The sequence below is a fragment of the Cydia strobilella genome, chromosome 7 (genome assembly GCF_947568885.1).
Source record: "Cydia strobilella chromosome 7, ilCydStro3.1, whole genome shotgun sequence".
Taxonomy (NCBI): Eukaryota; Metazoa; Arthropoda; class Insecta; order Lepidoptera; family Tortricidae; genus Cydia; species Cydia strobilella.
In genome coordinates this window covers 19,358,642-19,379,346 of record NC_086047.1, presented here as the reverse complement: position 1 = coordinate 19,379,346, position 20,705 = coordinate 19,358,642, and the positions used below count along the sequence as shown (strand labels likewise).

The 20,705-nt window shown below is 34.7% G+C and overlaps 1 protein-coding gene and 1 non-coding gene across 2 annotated transcripts; one reads left to right on the top strand and one right to left on the bottom strand.

Moving 5' to 3' along the window:
- Positions 1-1,217: 1,217 nt before the first annotated feature.
- On the top strand, positions 1,218-3,436 carry LOC134742752 (shematrin-like protein 1). The gene is made up of 2 exons (XM_063675939.1): positions 1,218-1,226; positions 3,058-3,436. The coding sequence occupies exons 1-2, from the start codon at positions 1,218-1,220 to the stop codon at positions 3,397-3,399; spliced, it is 351 nt and encodes a 116-aa protein (XP_063532009.1). The 3' UTR covers positions 3,400-3,436.
- A 16,642-nt stretch (positions 3,437-20,078) lies between these two features.
- Trnas-cga (transfer RNA serine (anticodon CGA)) lies at positions 20,079-20,151 on the bottom strand. Its single transcript has one exon. It is a non-coding gene; the product is annotated as a tRNA-Ser (tRNA).
- Between the last annotated feature and the right edge of the window lie 554 nt (positions 20,152-20,705).

The window sequence follows — 20,705 nt, the reverse complement described above, 5'->3', positions numbered from 1 at the left end:
AATAGATGGATACAGTCTAAGGAAAAAACGTGCCTCGAAAATCACGAAAATTTGACTCCGGTCAGATGGCGCCAGTACCTTTGGCCTACTCTCGTATAGAGGGCGTTGACGGTTTCGTTTGTTATTTAACAATTTTAACGCATATCAGTGAAAGAACATGGGTCTAAGTCATAAAAATAATTAATGCAAATAAAAAATCATTTATCCATATTTAAATACATTTTATCGTACTTTTATAAATCTTCATTTTTAGTTTTTAAGTGTGTCGAAAGATGGCAGTGAATTTACTGTGGTTACAAAATTTACTATGACAGTACCGCTCTATAATATTATATCCTCTTTGACGAGAGTAAAAAGTTATGGCTTAAATGCATTTTTATGGTGTAAATAACGAAAAATTTTTTTTTTCATAAATACTTCCATACATTTCGACGCAGCCATAAGGATAGCCAAAAAAGATACAGCAAGGTTTACACCCGTATAACAAAAAAATAATTACGACGACCCCCTAACCTCAATGCCCTTGCCTGAAATGTGAAGATTTTTTTAAGGCCGACCGATAATTTTAATCGATCCACTCATTTGTGCATTGTTACATAATATAATAGCTAATTTTCTTTTCCAAAACAAAGATACACACCCAACAAAAAAAACCCAACCTGCATTGTCCAAATCTTGCAATATCATAAAATAACTCATCTGAAATTCCCTTACGTGTTGTCATGTAGCTAAAGCGACTAAAACTACATAATTGCATTCAAGTGGGATATCAATCCTAATTATGGCCTAACCCATATCTACTGCATAAATTATAAACGCAAAAAAATTAAATACTAGTCGAATCTTTATCCTAATTCCTGCCCCTAGATGGCCTAGATCGACAGAATATACATAAAAAATATACAACAAAATACGCATACGCACCCAAAAATTAAAGACCCTAACTTCCATTGCGCAAAAATTTAAGAAAAAATTTAAAGACCGAATAATGATTTGTATGACCCTAAATAAACTCAGTTTCTTACATAACAACCAATGTGACTAAAACTACCTAATTGCAGTTTTAAGTAGGATATGTGCCAGTATCCTATCCGTGGCCTACCCCATATCCCATCCCATATAAGAGGTCAGTGGCACCAGCCAACCGGCACAGCGGCGATATATAACTCGGCGTTGCCTCGCTGGAAGCACACTCGGCAGCAGCACTGGACACAAACATGGCCAAAGTAAGTGTTTGCTAAGTGTTTAAGGATTGTTGTGATTCAATAAGGAAAATATAAACACAATTGAAACCGTGATAAAAGAGATAAATAAAAGTAAAATCCAATTAGTGTCAAAATAAAAAAATAAATTGAAATTTGAGTTTAAAAACAACAACAATGGGTGAAGTAAACAAATGTAATACATAATACACAAAACTTAAATAGCTGGAATCTCCCATTAAGTATAAAGATAAAGTCTCGATTATTTAGTTTTATATTAGGCAAAAAAATGGCGTATTATGTTTGCTAATTCAACTAAAATCCAACTCATAAATTTTTAAGTCCTATCTAGGAAAGATTATATTACATTTGAATTTTATAATATGTTTATTAATAAGCTAAAAGCCACATTATAACAATTACACTATAAACTGAAATTATTACGTGTAATGTTAGTATTTTTTGTTTTGATGTCAGAAACAATTTTTCAAACTGTTTTCCAGCAATACTGAAACAAGATAAACCGGTCGACATAAATTAAATAACCAAAAATTCAAAAATAATGTTTCATTATCTAAACATAGAAAGTTATCTAGTTCATATTATAAACATGCACAAACTACAAATAGTGTTTAACAAATAAATAACCCTTGGCAACAGTGATTCGATTTAAAGTGATTTTTTGATTGGATATCAATTTCGATCGTATCTAGACATACCTAGGTATATGATATGGGGATATGATGCCTAAAAAGTTCTATTAACGATGTTGTAAACAATTACAACCACAGTGTTGTAATTACATAGTACCTATATTTAAGTAAAATCTTTATACGATATACCTATTCATTCTTTAAATATCAAAGTTTGCAATTCTACAACAAACATTTTAAACCTTACATTTTCCCACCTTATTACATTGATAATCTGCACCGATAGCAATAACATATAAATTCCATTAAAACGGACATAACAGTTAAAAATACTATTGTATGTAAATCCGCTCAAAATAGCCCTTTTTAGGTGCTTGTTAGATATTCTGTTCGCGTGGGACTGAATGAATCGTGTGAAACAAATCACTAGTTACTTTTTACGACAGACAAATAGTCGCGAGACTTTGTCACGCGACGAAACTACGCCCTTTGATTTTGTACTTGGGAGAAAAACTAGTAACTTATCGTGTGATAAGATAAATCGTGGCGTGATGTTTAATAGATACCTCTACAAAGTGACTCGTTTGTAAAGCTTTTTTTAAATGGGTATGAAAATATCTTTATCAACTTACTGAAAAACAAATTTGATAATAACCGGAACTGTAAAGTTGGGATTTCATTAGTTTATTTTAATTTATTACATTTTAATTAGACTGACCATTTTACTTCAGTATATATCGTACCAATTTGGTGGCAAAGCAGAAGAGTTAAAAGTCTCAGTATAGCCATATATTTTAAAATAGTCAAAAAGAGTTATTTACGTAGATGAAGACCTTGATTCACCATTTTCCTTTAATTTTATATGTTATACAAATATAAGGAGGTGAGTTTAAATCCAGCAAATTGTACCCCGCTCCTTTTTCATTACTTACACCACCTTACCTTACCTTACCAATAAATTGTTGCACAATGTATAGATAAATACTTACCTAATACTTGCTCTTTATACTTAAAATTGACTAATTACCTACCTAACTCTTATAATATAACTAAGATCACCTGTAAAAAGTAATGAAATAAATTCATTTGTATTGTATTTTATTAAGGAAGAATATTTATCAATTTCTTTGATGACTGGAGGTTCAAGCCACCAGTCGTGACGATGTTTTGTTGATAAGAACTAAACTAATCTTATTTTTCAGCTCGCAACCATCTCTGTCGCTTTCCTCCTCCTCCTGGCGTTATCGCACGCCGCGCCGGCCGAAAAACCGACACAAAAAGACGACCTCGAGGCTCCCGCGGAAAAGGGAGACCTCAAGGCAGCGGCCTCACATTACGGCGGATGGGGCGGCTACGGGGGCCACTTTGGCGGCTACGGTGGCTACGGTGGCTACGGCGGCTGGGGCTCGCCGTACTACGGTAGCTACTACAGCTGGCCTAGCTACGGATACGGATACGGATGGCCGTACGGCGGATACGGAGGCTACGGCGGATACGGCGGATACGGCGGATGGGGATACGGACATCATGGCTATTGGTGGTAAAGAGTAAAATAAGTTTAGTGTGCAATATTTTAAACAATGAATTGAACATGGACACAAGGTTTTAAGGTTTTTGTCACCACCATTATCACACCACCATACAAGAGAAAAGAAGTGTATAATACACTTAAACTGCTACCGATATATTAAAGATAAACGAAGCAATATTTAATATCAATGAGTTACAAAAGCATGTAATACAAAATGCCAGTATTAATATTTATTTTGTGTAAGAACATGTTTTCTCTTGACTTTTAAATTAAGCTAATTTGACGTAATATATTTATTGAAGTTTAAATTTTCTTTTATTTCTTTATTTTTATTTTATGTCTACTTATCTCAGTTGTCTAAGTCCTTCGTATAAATTTACTCCCAGTGACTTAGTTTCTGTATTCTTTTTTATTTCTCAACTAAAAAGACTTGCCTGTATTAAATAGGTTTTTAATAAATAGCGCTAAGATCTCTTTAAATCACTGCCTTTATTTACGTATACTATGTATAAATAGATGTAAGAGTATATTGTGTTAATTATGACAATAAAGACCTGTGAATAGCATTTTCTTTTGTATATTTTCTTCCAATTATTATCCGTTTTGTCATATCGTCAGGGACAACCAAAACTCACGAATTTCTACCACAAGTTAAGAGAGAGAGTAAATCGTACTAGCAAAGATAGATATAACTCCGTAATAGATGGATACAGTCTAAGGAAAAAACGTGCCTCGAAAATCAAGAAAATTTGATTCTCGTTCAGAGGGCGCTACTAGTTTTGGCCTACAGTCGTATAGATGGCGTTGACGGTTTCGTTTGTTATTTAACAATTTTAACGCATATCAGTAAAAGAACATGGGTCAAAATCATAAAAATAATTAATGCAAATAAAAAAAATCATTTATCTATATTTAAATACATTCTATCGTATTTTTATAAATCTTCATTTTTAGTTTTAATGTGTGTCGACAGATGGCAGTGAATTTACTGGGGTTACAAAATTTACTATGACAGTACCGCTCTACTAGTAATAAAATAATTAATTTTTAACAAGCAGAAACGTCTGCGATCGATGCTATTAAGCTTAGAATAAATTTAAAAGTGAAAAATTACTGCCTTGGGTGAGACTTGAACTCACGGCCTCTGGATCGATACTCCAGCGATCTGCCAACTGAGCCACCAAGACCTCATCCATAGTCAGCAAATCTTCCCACTATATGGGTCTAGGGGACCCTAGCGACATCTACCGTAAGAGTGTTACACTTCTTAAACGAGGTGAGTTCAAGTCTCACCCAAGGCAGTAATTTTTCCACTTTTAAATTTATTCTAAGCTTAATAAAATAATGTTGATAAGGAAGATGTACATATAGTATAGTATGAGTTACAAGATTCGACCAAATGATCTGATTATGATTAGATGTTTTATTTTAACCTGTAAAAATTTGTGCTTAAAAATTCATTCATTTATTTTAAGGGTCTCCGGCAAGCTCGGTTCTCCATAAAAACGTAGTTTCGCTCTCATTTTAAAACGACTAGCTAGATTGCTCTGAAACTTTGTACTTACATTAGGATAAGGTTCTGTCTATAATTAGTTTATGTAGCTTCAGATACCATAGTTAAAAAAATACAGCGAATTTAAGTTTTTCATACAAAACTTGTTTTTGCTCTGTTTCGTTTGTTTTATAAACTGGAGCTATATAAACTAATTACAGACCTAGATATACCTCATGTCATTGTATGTGCAAAGTTTCATTACTCTCATGGGAGCCTGGGGTCCGCTTGGCAACTAATCCCAAGAATTGGCGTTAGTTTTCCTTCCAAGCCAGAGGGGAAACTAGGCCTTGTTTGTTTAGACCCGCTATCCACCAGCCTGGTCTGCAGTTCTGAGTTAGGAAAATTATGATAGAATTAAAAAACAAATTCAGCTTGCCTTAAATACCTACCCTATAATGTCTACCACCTCTCCTACTATAATGAAGACTTAAAGAGATGTTAATAAATTTCCTCCCGCGGAAGCTTCGGCTGTGGAATGAGCTCCCTGCCGAGGTTTTCCCGAGGGGCTACAGTATGGGGTTCTTCAAAAAAGAAGTGTACAGGTTTTTAAAGGGTCGGCAACGCGCGTGTAATATCCCTGGTGTTGCAGGCGTCCATAGGCTACGGTAACTGCTTACCATCAGGCGGGCCGTATGCTTGATTGCCACCGACGTGGTATTAAAAAAAATTAAAAAGTAGACTAAAAGAAGCATGTAAATAAAACTTTAAAATTACTAGAATATTAACTATTAACTAACTAGAATATTTACAAAATTTATTATAATTTTGTAAAGTGAATTTTTTTTCTATCAAGCGAAAGTCAGAAACTAAGGATTCGAATCGCTGAAGCCCTTAGAAAATTGCTAATTAAATTGCTAATCAAGATTGCTAATTAATGTTTTGGCCACCATATGTGACGTTTTCAATCAAAAAGTACTACTTTGTCGCTTACCATAAGGACGATCCTTATGGCAAGCGACAATGTGGTACCTTTTGCTTAAAAACGACACATATTGTGATCTAAAAAAGCGCTACGACTTTTCAAAAACTCCGTTCAGTTCTCTGAGCCTTCTTCTTCTTCTTTGTCGTAACCTCATGGCTGAGGGACGTGACGAGTGTGGACACTCTTCACCAGTGCTCTCCAGCCCGCTCTGTCTTGGGCCCAGTGCATGCTAGCCTGCAGTGTGGCGTTTGTCACTGATGTTATTCTGTCCGCCCGACGCGTGGCCATACGTCCATCCCTACGCTTCCTTGCCATGCGGCCAGTAATTATGAGCCTTTCCAGGCTATCTGGCCCTGTCCTGCTCAGATGACCGAAGAAACCAAGTACATGTTGGGAGCAAACAGTGGAGAGCCTCGTTGTAATGTTAAGTTCGTCGAGAATAGACGCATTTTGTACGGCGTACAGTGCATGAAATCGGAGCATTCTCCGCCAGCACCACATCTCGAACGCATCTATCCTGCGACGGGTATCGGTTTTGATGGTCCAGGTTTCGGACGCGTACAAAAAGATCGAGAAAACAAGGGTCCGCATTAGTCTGACCTTTGTTTTGCGGTTTATGCTTCTGTTCTCCCATATTTTCTCGAGTCTCTGAGCCTACTGCACCTTAAGTACATAATTTAAAGCTAAATTTGACCTGATTTGATTTAATTTCATAATTTCAATGATAGCAATAACTAGATGTGTTAGAATACCTAGAGCAGATTTTACAATTCAACTGAAATTTTCCAAAATACAGGCAATTATTATAATTTAATTCAAATTTAATTCTATTTCTAGGTTTAACCAAAGATAGATATAACTCCGTAATAGATAGATACAGTCTAAGGAAAAAACGTGCCTCGAAAATCAAGAAAATTTAATTCTCGTTCAGAGGGCGCTACTAGCTTTGGCCTACTGTCGTATAGATGGCGTTGACGGTTTCGTTTGTTATTTAACAATTTTAACGCATATCAGTGAAAGAACATGGGTCAAAATCATAAAAATAATTAATGCAAATAAAAAAAATCATTTATCCATATTTAAATACATTTTATCGTATTTTTATAAATCTTCATTTTTAGTTTTAAAGTGTGTCGACAGATGGCAGTGAATTTACTGGGGTTACAAAATTTACTATGACAGTACCGCTCTAGTATAAGTTACACTATGGTTTAACTTTAGTTTTAATTTTGTAATATTATAATTTAGTATATGTTTGTACTATTTCTATTTATAAGTAGTAGTAGTAAAACACAATATTGTACAATTAATTGTTATTAAATTATAGTAAATACATTTAATTCATATTATTTTATGGATATTACTGCAATGTTCTGCCACCAGAGTACAGCACTAGCCTTTTTAGTAAACCATGGAGTAACTTATACAATACATACTGTACCTTGAACAGGTTTTTGACAAGTTTTCAGAGATAATTAAATATGACATTGATGCATCAAGGCGGTTTGTTTACAAATGGACCTACGCGGAAACGCGAAACCGAAATTTCGCTATCTGCCTCTTTATCGCCCGAATACGCAAGTGACAGAGATGTTAGATAACGAAATTCCGATTTTCTTGTTTCGCGATAGACCCTCAGATTGTGTTAGTGGCGCCCCCTTCACAGAATATCGCGTGATATTCCCTATTATGTCAGATCAATGTCCAAGATCTTAATCTTACTCAACACTTAACCAGGCCTCCTTCACTCGCTTGAAACCACGCGCTATATGCCTACCGCTTGGCGTATCGTCGACGATAGAACCGACAGAGGGCCGCCGAACGCCCGCCTGAGCGCTCGCACCGCACGTTTCCCGCGCCTACGCTTCGAAATGCCGAAACCACGTAATTATTGTGCAGTAGATGGGTGTAAAAGTCAAAAAACAAAGAAAAAATTGTCGTATTTACCGAGTAGTATTTTAAATCTATCTTTATGAATTTTGTCACCATTTATTTCTTTGAACATAAGTAGGTAAATCGTAAATGAAGGAGTTTTTTGAGTCAGGTAATATAATTGTTGTTTTTAAATATTTGATTGACTAATAAAAAATATGGTTGATTCGCAACATTTACAATAATAACATAAGTAACAGTACAACCCTAGCGCATTCTTACGATGACGCGTTGGCACGTGGCTCGCACGGCGAGCAAGGCAGTCTCGACTCTTTGTGCGCGTACTTATGGTACATTTCTTCTCGTCCTGAGCAGCAGGTATTATTATTAAGATTCTGTAGGCTATTATAGCGTAGGTATTTTCGCTTTTGTATGGGAATGATGTATCTGTTACGTAGTAACTATTTATTAATCTGTGACTTAACATCGTGGTAGTAAATCAGCTCTAAAAATACCAGAATACCAGATTTCCGTCACTCGTTGAAGTCTTTTGGTCGAAGTCGAAGGACCAAAAAATTTTGAATACTGCGCCATCTATCAACGTTACCCTGAACTTTATACATAAACAATGCGTACACGCATAGCGCGTTCAAAGGCTTTCAAGCAAAGCTTTAGTCCGTGAAAAGTCTGTGTAGTTATGGCTTAATTCTATAGATGGCGCTTCTGTCTAGAATCACAAACAGTTGTAAATTTCTGCTTATTATATTATTTTTCAATGTGGGTGTCAGATGTATAACACTGCTACTTAAAGTAGAAGGCATATAAGGCATAGTACAGTCGAAGGCAAAAATATCGATCCAGACAAATGACTCAAAAATATGTGAACGCGACTTTATTGTTTAAGTTGTAAGAGCGTATACATATTTTTGAAACTTTGGTAAGGTATATATAGGTATATTAATGCCCTTGACTGTACATCGTTTTGATTGAAAAATTGTTTAACTAGTTTTGGTTTTTATATTCTTTATTAGTTTTTTTTGTGTAATTTGACATTTATATTTATGTAATTGTTTTTTGTAATTCTGGGTTAATTTTAATGTTTGTAAAAATTGAATAAATGTTTGATGTTTGATGTTTTAATTATGTGACAAAAACGGTGGAATTTGAATTTGTTGGCTCATGAGCATATTAACCACCACATTTTCACTTATGGTCGTATATAAAAACGTGATACCTAGATAATATACTCATTTTATTTCAATGATATTTACAACATTTTACTATGCATGAACATTAGGAAAATAATAATATTGATAATTTTTCAAAAACTGAAGAAATAAATAATATAAATTTTGTGAGATATTTCTACATAGTTCTTAAATCATTTATTCAGGTACAAGTCGATACAAAAACACTACAAATCTAAACACAATATAAAGCAATTCGATATACACTAATAATAAAAATAATTTTGGAATTTGCAGGAGTTTTAGACCTTCAATTATTGATATTAAACAAAAATCATATTACTTAAATAATTACAAACCCAAATATGGACCTTGCCATACATGTTACAAATATGTAGTTATAAATACATACGAAAGACCTTTGCCATAATGAATTGATACAAATTATGTTAGTTATTTATTTAAAAATAGTTCCGGCACCAAATATGGTTTTAATGAGGACGAAGAAGTTCACTCTTAATGTTACCAGTGCTATTAACAATTTGATTAATGGTTCATAGGCTTATGTTAAGACTAAATTAAATAATCAAGAATTTGCTATTTCATTTTAATGTCACACGAACTTAGCCGCTTCCATACAATCCAAGTTAGTTCTCATTTAAAAACGACATTATTAAATGACATAAAAAATGACACGGACATTCAAATAACATACATTTTATGCCTGGTACCAAAGATAGATATAACTCCGTAATAGATGGATACAGTCTAAGGAAAAAACGTGCCTCGAAAATCAAGAAAATTTGATTCTCGTTCAGAGGGCGCTACTAGTTTTGGCCTACAGTCGTATAGATGGCGTTGACGGTTTCGTTTGTTATTTAACAATTTTAACGCATCAGTGAAAGAACATGGGTCAAAATCATAAAAATAATTAATGCAAATAATTTTTTTTTTATCCATATTTAAATACATTTTATCGTATTTTTTTATAAATCTTCATTTTTAGTTTTAAAGTGTGTCGACAGATGGCAGTGAATTTACTGGGGTTACAAAATTTACTATGACAGTACCGCTCTAGTATAAGTTACTCTATGCTGGTACTAAGTAGTTTTCGTTGCTAGAAATTGTGATACAATCAAACATACAATATACATAGACTGACAAATAAATCTTACATCACTCCTCAGTCGGTAAAAATAGAGTTAGACCAAGCTTAGTTAGCAGCGATTTTGATATCATAGACTCAATAGACTGTGCAAGTATTGGCATTTGGCATGTGATTTGTTTTATAGCAAACAGGCGTACTATACTGTTCGAGTGGTGGTAAGCTGTCACCGTAGGCTATTGGTGCTTGCAATTATTTATATATTTCAAGATTCATTATTGATAAGAATCCTGACCAATAGTGACTTATTTTGAAAACGATTTTTTTGCTCTGTATTTTAATTATTTTTTTATATTTTTTTTATATTTGTTTTTATTATTTTTATGACATGTGTAAAAACTGATTATGAGCCTTGCAGCTTGAAATAAATGAATTTTAATTTTTAATTTTTAATAGCGCAAACGAGATCTGAAACCACGATTTCGACCACACATATATGAAAGCTGGGTTTCGTCTAATAAGGTTACGCAAAATGCCGTTTTCATCGTCCCTTCTTCTAACTGAAACAGCTTAAACGCCAGCTACATTAAATCCTTCTTTTGTACACAAACTACACCTTATGCAGCCGCAATAAGTCTTAATTAATCTGCTAAATGATGGTTGGCGCCAAAGTGTCAATGGTTATATTGATGTGTTAATTTGATTAATGCACAGCATAGGCCTTGGAATGACACGATTGTTGACATATAGGGCGACCGCGAGTTGTATATATTTATACTTGGAATAGTATATATTTTTTAATACAAAAAACTGTGTAGCTATGTTAATAATGAAAACTAGTTGAAAAATGTTTATAAACTAATAGGTATTTAAATCTCATATATATACGAAAAAAAGTAAACAAAGCCAGTGTCCAGGTCAGGGACGCAAATCAAAATATTTTAATTAAAAAAAAATTTCGTACCTAGTTTTTGACTTTTGAGTCAGGTAATCTTTACTAAGACCGAATACAATGAAGAAGGAATAAACCTCATTAAGCTTACTATGGTACTAGGTTAATTAGTGTAAGATTATCCCATATTTTATATTTTTAGGGTTCCGTACCTCAAAAAGGAAAAAACGGAACCTACTCCTATTTCATTTATATATTCATCACAGCCTATTTTCTCCGAAACTACTAGACCAATTAAGTTGAATTTTGGTACACATATGTAAGTTTGTGACCCAAAGACGAACATGTAACGTAAACAAATTAATTATAAACAGGGGGGCCACTTTTAGGGGGTAAATGAGAAAATAAATAAAAATAGTTTTTCAAACTATATCGTGTTACATATCAAATGAAAGAGCTCATTGTGAGAATGTCAAATATATATTTTTTTATAATTTTAGGATAAACAGTTTAGAAGTTATTCAAGAAAATAGGCAAAAAATGACCTTTCCCCCCCTTTATCTCCGAAACTACTAGGGCTAAAATTTTGAAAAAAATACACAAAATAGATCTTTACCTATAGATCACAGGAAAACCTTTCAGAAATGTGCAGTCAAGCGTGAGTCGGACTTAATTACTTAGTTTTTGATCCGACCCCTACGGGTTTTTTAAAGACATTTCTCTCACGGTTCACATAAAAAATACATTGTTTAATTTGTGGAACTTGGAACGCGAGTCCGACTCGCACTTGGCAGGTTTTTTTTATATAATAAAGTACATAATCGAATGATTTTTCATCTAAAGCTTGTTCAATCTACCTACTTATACTAAGCGCAGTATTACCTATTATAATAGTCAGTAAGAAAATACAAGCTTATTATCTAAACATTCCTCAAGTACGCATGGAATTTGCTCCAATTATGTTATTTATGCTGTCGCTACATCCTTGTTACACATTTCTATGTTTTATTAATAAAACATACTTAATAATGTTATGTATTGTGAAATATTTGAAATGGTTAGGTTAGGTACCTTTAGAAAAAAAGGTTATTTGAAATTGTATGCCGCTGTTAGGGCTATTTATTACAATAGTCGCTCAATATTAAATTACCAAGTAATTTTTCTTCAACTAGCGAAGGAAATCTAGTGCATCTATGACATTATAAAAAAGTTACCTAGCAGGCAGTAGGTCATAATAATTACTAGTAAAGCCTGACCAGGAATATATGATCACGCGCCATGTTGCGGAATTTCTCTAGAACTAATTTTTTCATACTATACTGAACTGTCACCCTATACATGAGAATAAGAGTGCCCTCTTGACAATGATCATATATTTGTGGTCAGGCTTTAGTTCGCTCCGAACTGTGAACTCGCCCCCCCCCCCCCCCCCCTTTGGCCTTCTACGCTTTTCTAACTCCATAACCCCTTGATCGAGCCTGCTCATAATTTAATGACTAAAATATAATCTACACTTTTACCCAATTTCATGCAAATTAGAACAAATTTACTTTAGTTATTGTCCAACAAACTATCCTCTGATAGTTCAGCTTACAATCTGGCAAAAAAGAGTAGAGATTAAAGTGGCAACGCTCCGTTTTTCCATAGAGTAACTTATACTAGAGCGGTACTGCCATATTTTGTAACCACAGTAAATTCACTGCCATCTATCGACACACTTTAAAACTAAAAATTAAGATTTATAAAAATACGATAAAATGTATTTAAACAACGGCAACGCGCGTGTAATATCTCCGGTGTTGCAGGCGTTCATAGGCTACGGTAACTGCTTACCATCAGACGGGCCGTATGCTTGATTGCCACCGACGTGGTATAAAAAAATATATATCGATAAATGATTTTTTTTATTTGCATTAATTATTTTTATGATTTTGACCCATGTTCTTTCACTGATATGCGTAAAAATTGTTAAATAACAAACGAAACCGTCAACGCCATCTATACGACAGTAGGCCAAAGCTAGTAGCGCCCTCTGATCGAGAGTCAAATTTTCTTGATTTTCGAGGCACGTTTTTTCCTTTGACTGTATTCATCTATTACGGAGTTATATCTATCTTTGATTTTTCTTAGATTGATTTGAAAGGGACGACACTATAGTGTTGCCACTTTTTAATTTCTACTCTTTTTTGCCAAACTGTAAAAACATCGTAACGTTTTATAGCCAATAATAGTTTTATGAAATATGACTTTTATATCAAACAATCTAAGATTGAAATGCCAACGTTAAAAAATCTAAAAAAAAAACAACATCACTCTCAGATCTGCCAGATCACTCATTCTTTTATTGAATCATTAATCATTGCGAAATAAACCAGTTCATTCCCAACAGGTGTCGCTATCCATCTAGGTATATACTTAATGCAAATTTATTCCAATTTCTTGGACATAATATCGCATAACAACGTCCAATTATGGGAATGTAGATATTAGATTGGTATGTTGCTACACCGAACAAATATCAGGAGAGAATTTCTAAATATTGGCCGTTATAGTATTGTCGTATAACTCGTAGACGAAACCCATCATTTTTAGAAATGAAAACTTTTATGCTAATTCTACGGGTGCCCCATGTTTTATCCCAACCTATTTTATGTTAAAGAATGCTTTGTATGACAGTAACGGAGTCGACGTCACGAAAAAGTATTTAAAAAAAAATTGCCACTTTTTTTTTAAATTACCTCGCGGTTTTGGGTAGAAATATGAAATTCCCAAGGGTAATTTTTTACGTGGTTGGTCCCATAGTAAAACTTGCTCAGTATAATCCCAAATCTCCCTGGCAACGGGAATGCACTTATTTTTTAGCCAACCTGTATATATGGGTCCAGTGACATGTGTCAGCCATACGGTCCGTTTTTCAAAGTCAAAAATGTACTGAAAGCAAGGGCCTGACACTCTTTGATAGAGAAAGATAGTCTTATTGCGATTCCTATAAGAGGAAAGATAAAATAGTGCCATGCTTTGTCTTTATCACCGACCGAGCATTTTTTCATGGTCGGGTTATGGCATCATAGCAAGGAGGCGATGGTGAAAATTTATAAGAGTGAAAGAGAAAAAGGATTATGCTGCCATACATGAAACTGTCAATACATGAATATGTCTTTCTCTTATCTCTGGTCGCTCGGTTTCATGTCTATAACTACTTGTATATACTATGTCTATGACTGAAAGCTTATCCCTATGGATGGTATAGAAAGGATGCCAATCTCTTATGGCAGAATTGTTGCAAAAGTGACCGCTTTCAGCTTTAAATAATAGTTCCTAATCTCTCCGGTGGCGCTAGTTAGGCTCTGGGACATGAGTATAACATGAACCAACAAATAACCCGACCAAATTACGTAGGTTGTTTTTGGTAGTATTTCGGTGTATGGTGGCGCCGCCTAATTACTGTTTTTTGATGGACACTTTTCATACATAGAGATTTGGCTCCTTTATATAGTCTCCATGCTTATTCCGTCGCTGTTCAATCATTTTATATTTTTGTCCCAAAACGAAACAACCGGAATTTTGTTTCTCAACTATATTTATTGATATCGACGAGTTAACATTAACACTCATCTCAACCACATATTTACAGCTTCGGTAATGTCATGGAGTCATGGGAATGAGATATGCGCCAATTTGCCGTTCAAGAAGCAAAGGGTGGGCTTGCGAAGGTTAATAAGTTTAATAAGAATACGAAATACTTTATTCGCAACCGCAAACAGAGAACAAAAATTTATAAATACTTAACAAAAACAGGAATTGTCAGTGTTGCTCGATTTGGACTACGAAAATATGTTAAAGTACATTTTATACTTTTCGAAGGGACAGATTAGTCTAAACGAACCATTTTTTTTTAAAAGTATTTCCTGAAATGGCATTAAAAAAATTACGTTTAGTATTTTTGTAACATTTAGTTTTGCTTTTTGTTAAAAATATATATTAATCCTATTTGTGCCATTTTATTTAGTTTTTTTAATGATATTTCTATTCAGAATTACGAGCTCTTTTGATGCTAATAGGAGAAAAACAGTGTCCCAACATTTCATAGTTGACTACGGAACCCTAAAAAGGTTTGCCGTAAAAACCTGAAGTGATATATTTTTGGCCGGTACTGTGTTTCGTTTCCGTTACCATTTTTAGGGTTCCGTACCCAAGGGTAAAAACGGGACCCTATTACTAAGACTCCGCTGTCCGTCTGTCCGTCTGTCTGTCTGTCACCAGGCTGTATCTCATGATCCGTGACAGTTGAAATTTTCACAGATGATGTATTTCTGTTGCCGCTATAACAACAAATACTAAAAAGTACGGAACCCTCGGTGCGCGAGTCCGACTCGCACTTGGCCGGTTTTTTTAATAGACTGTATGACGACAATGGGATGGAAAGGTCGAAAAATGTATAGAAATTTTGGCATACTTTTTTCCTATTAGGATCGACAGAGCTCGTGATTCTGCGTAAAAATAAAATTTTGAAATAACAGTGTAGTTATAAATTGTTATACCTACTTACAATTTATATATAGTAGTGTGACTACTTAAAAATTGAAAAAAATTGTTCCCAAAGTTGTTGATAAGAGTGTATTGTTAAACTTTAAATAAAATGGCCCATTTAACAAAAGCGTCAATCAAATAATATGAACCTACTAATCAAATCGCCTCAGGGCAATGCCATAGTTTAAAGAGTGTTTAAAGAAGTTACTCTAAGGTTAACTGGTCCCATCAACACAGCGGTGTTAAATATAAGAAGTGAACCGTCCTTGGTGCCTGCGATCAATCAAATATCAATTATTTTGTTTCACGCGATATATTTTATCGCATCTAAATGCACTGTAGGTCAAGCTTATGATAGACTGGGAGCCAGATGTTGGGTTATAATTTAAATTAATTTAAAAAAATCCAACTTTTTTTATATTAAATGTCACTTTTTTTTATTGCACTTTGCAGTTTGCTTCACGTTAAGTTACAATTGTTAAGCAATAGTCACTACAACTTTTACAGCACTTCGAAAAAAACTTAAAGCGTATTCAAACTGACATTAACACATGACTTAAATAAGATACAAGTGATTTTTGACAGCCTATGTCATCGCAGTAGCTTGGGTGTCTTCTGTATATTCAGTTATAATTATATTCAAAGACGATAATAACAAATCTGACCCACTCGTTCGTCTCGCCTTGGTCTCGTCCTAAACCACCCAAAATGACATAATAAATCCCATCTTCAACTTTTTGAAATGTATATTTACCTAGGTTTTGTTTTATTAAAAAAAATAAGACGTCTAATAACAATACTTTGTCGAGCAATTTTTAGGAAATAGCGGCTAAATTAAAAAATGTAGGCGCGAAGTGTTATCGTCCCACAGAAAATTTGAATTTCGCGCCTTTTTCTACTGACAAAGTTGTTTGACCGGATCACAGAAATAAATATACGGTAGAAGACGCAAATGCATCTACTTCGCGTGTCCGAACCCCGACCAAGCGTCGAGGTTGTCCGTCGCTCTTTACAGTCCACGCGCGTCAGTTGTTGCAGCTGGTTGCATGATAATTAACTGCAACAGCCCAAAAATTGCGAGCACCCAAAGGCAAGAACATATTTCCTATCACAATTAAGTAACTTTAAAATTATATTATGCGTAAATTTTGTATGAAAAAGTCGATCGGCACGCTTGGTTTCAATACAAATCGTGGTGGTGGTGGTGGTGGTGGCATTTGCGTCATCAAGTGTATATATTAAATCTGTGGACCGGATATATAATAAATGATGCCGTTTATGTCATTCCAGCTCCCGGCGCGATCGCCGCATATTCAATCTATTTCTAACTGCTACGCAATGTCGTAGTTAAAAAGTCAATGTCGCCCTAATAGCCATGGCACGGTCAGACGACACCCGCGGCGGGCCGAACAAAGTATAGCGGTCTATTACGTATTATTTGTCTATATTACGATTTTTTTTGACGTTTGTCCTAACCTGTGTGAGAATTAATTTTTTTTATGCAAACTTATTTTGCCGTAATTCGGTCTAGAGTGGCGTCCTTTTGGAGTAGGCTGCGCAGCTCTGAGAACTGTAACCTTGCCATGATTAGTGAGGTTTTGCACAGTCCAATATGTAGGTTTTGGCTGTCTCTGCATCAAGATGCAGATACAGATACAGATAGTTTATTCATAACGCCAAGTTACATGTCATCAGGTCATGCGAACCGGAAGTACTTTCATTTTATTTTAAATTGTAATTTTAAAAGTTTTAATTTAATTATTGTTTTAACAGTTATTTTCCTAATCCACTAACCCCAATAAAGCCTAGTTTCCTCTCTGGGTTGGAAGGTCAGATGGCAGTCGCTTTTGAAAAACTAGTGCCCACGTCAATGCTTTGGATTAGTTGCCAAGCGGACCCCAGGCTCCCATGAGCCGTGGCAAAATGCTGGGACAACGTGAGGAAGAACAGTTATTTTACTTTTTACACTTTTGTGTCATTTTTATATTTTATAGGTAATTCTTTGTGTATCACTTTGTTTTATATGGGTGCTTGCCTGAAGTTTGTTTATTTTTTTTTTTTTTTTTTTTTTGATTTTGACGTTTTTTATTTAAATAATTATAGGAAGTGTTAAAAAAAAGTTCTATAGTGCACCAAATTAAAGGTCGGAGCGCGTTTTATTACAGTTAAACTTTGAAGCTATTATATGTGACATTTTCAACTAAAAGGTACCACATTGTCGCTTCTCAATAAGGTTGATTTCAAATTGAAGCTGTATGGATATAGCGCCTTATTGACAACCGACAACAAGTACCTTTTTGATTGAAAATGGCACATATGTATACAGTAATTAGATTACATATTTAAGCGCACGTTGATGAACGTAGGTACTCTTGTATAAAGGTTTCAAATTTAATGGGCGTGTCTTTGTAAAATTTGCATGGGCTACCGCAAAATTCTAGTTTTTATCTTGATTTTTTACACGTTTTATTCTAGGGCAAATGTCATGAAAAAAAAACACGGAAACAAGACTATATATGCAAGGGCAGACTCAAACCAAAACCGTAAAAGTTTAAAGTTTGCTCGATAGATAATCACGAAAACATGTTTAATTTTCACTTATTTCCAATTGTATGTCGATGTCGTTACACTGCATAGGAACCATAGCAGTATTATTTTATCATATAAAGCTAGTTATACAGTATAGCCGAGGGATTTGACCATCAAAATTTTAAACAGACGTACTTATACATTCACAGTTATTAGGATAAAATGTTAAAACACGCGCAATCACCAAATATTCCGTTGCAAGTGTCGTGCAGCGGGCTGTATTTTTTGTTCCTTTATAATTTCCTGGCTTTATGCCCCCTATTAGAATTTAGAACGTATTTACGCAACCATATCAGGAAGCCACGGAACCCCCGGAATTTTACACTCTTCTGCAAAAAAAACAGACACATTTTTTTTTATACCACGTCGGTGGCAATCAAGCATACGGCCCGCCTGATGGTAAGCAGTTACCGTAGCCTATTTACGCCTGCAACACCGGAGGTATTACACGCCGACCCTTTAAAAACATGTACACCCCTTTTTTGAAGAACCCCATACTGTAGCCCCTGTACATAAAACTAGCAGCGAATTGTAAAGGTAAATACAACTACACATTGTGATACATTCACGGTAGCAAAGTTTATAATATCAGCCTCTGGCTACAATAAATGCAAATAACTAAATCATAGATCATCAAACACTATTCATATTTAGATATTTAAGCAATCCACCTCATTATCTAGTCAAAGCTAAAGTGTGGTTTCATGATGATTTATACTTTAAAATAGTGCACAGGTGATTTGAACTAAAATATTGAAGGTCGGTAAAGGTTAACTTAATTGCAAAACAATTGGGTTTGTCTGTTACGATGAATTGCTTTCGAGGTATAAAAAAGATGCTTTTATAATCTACTGGATGTGTAGAGTTGAGCCTGCGCACGTCTCCGGAATCACCCCTGTATTATTGATCTTTAACTTACACCCCAGGCCAAAAGTATGGAAACAAGCTTGTATTTCAATAGAAAAGTGTGATCTTTTGACAATTTTGTAAAAATAATATTAGAACATTTTAAAAGTAAATTACTCTGGCTGTGATAGTTGCCAATTCAACATTTTGTCATGTAATTAAAGGGTAGGTATAATTATGTAACTTTTTCCTACTTTATTTTTTTAGCTTTTTGACAATATTTTAGGATGTTTTGATATTAAGCGTGTATTTTTAATCTTTTGGGTTTGCCTAATGTAAGTCTTAGTTTACAAATATATACAACAAAGATAAAAACATGAGATATTAAAGAAAACAACGTTGTTTCCATGGTTTCTTTTGGCCTGGGGTGTATGATGTTAAAAACATATGCTTCCTTCGAATGAACTAAAGAACCACAAGTTGTTTAATAAACAAATATTATACGATTATATACGTACACTAATTACACTTATGTATTGGAACTTCCAACATTGGAACATTGCTCGCAGAACTGATGGCCGGTGGGGCCGGAAGGTTCTGGAGTGGCGTCCGCGTACCGGAAGACGAACTGCCGGTAGGCCTCCAACAAGATGGAGCGACGACCTGGTGAAGGTCGCGGGAATTCGGTGGTTGCGAGCGGCACAGGATCGGTCGGAGTGGCGAGCCTTGGGGGAGGCCTATGTCCAGCAGTGGACGTCTATCGGCTGACATGATGATGATGATGATTGGAACTTCCGTAGTGATATTTACGATAATATAATATATGCAAGAAGTTTAATACCAAAATGATGCGCTCGATATACCAACTGGTAGTTCCACCAAGTTCCAGTCGCCGGCCTTCATATTATACGAGTACAAATGACAAATTTATACTAACTATTATGGTTACGAGTGTTACGACCGGACTTAGGTGAGGTATTCAAAGATAAAATAGATAATACGATAGATTTATAAACAATAAATATTAAAAACAAATACATTACCGCATTATCTTATAAAGCTCAAAAACATTTTGATCCTACAAATGCCAAATTACAATGGCTAAAGGGCTCAATCTAAACACGTAACATATACATCATATTAAAAACTGTAATAGATGTCATATATTAAAGAAAAAGTGACGAAGCCCTCCAGTGGCGAAGGCCGGATTCGAACCGGCGTCTTTAGCTATCGCGGCTAACGCCATGAACCCCTAGGCCACCTCGCCACGGCGGTGCCCGTCCGAATTTCTCGACTATATACCATCTTAGTAAGACTAGGCGTCTTTGACCAGCTCTAAGGGCAAGCAGTGCGCACTTGCACCTCCTACACGAATTCCTTACGGATTTACGTTGTAGCGAGAGAGACTGGTGCTGCCATCTATGAACAAGTATGACATCTATTACAGTTTTTAATTTATATATAGTAGTGTGACTACTTAAAAAAAAAACAAATCAAAATATTTAATAAAATAATTTGATTTGTTCCCAAACTTTAATATACATCATATTTTTAAAATATATTTTTGAGTGCTATCATTAAACGAGTTTGGAAACCAATTTAGTGTCTTTTTAAAACTGTATTTTCTTGAAGAAGCGAAACTTTAAGATATATACATATAGATAAGATATACATATAGATAGAGACATATTAAGATAGATTTTCGTTAACCAGAACGAAGGTTGAAATATAAATTTTCCATTTATACGTATTTACATTTCAATTAAGTATACATAGGTACATTAGGTACATATTTTATATTGATACGCGCAAAATGCTTTA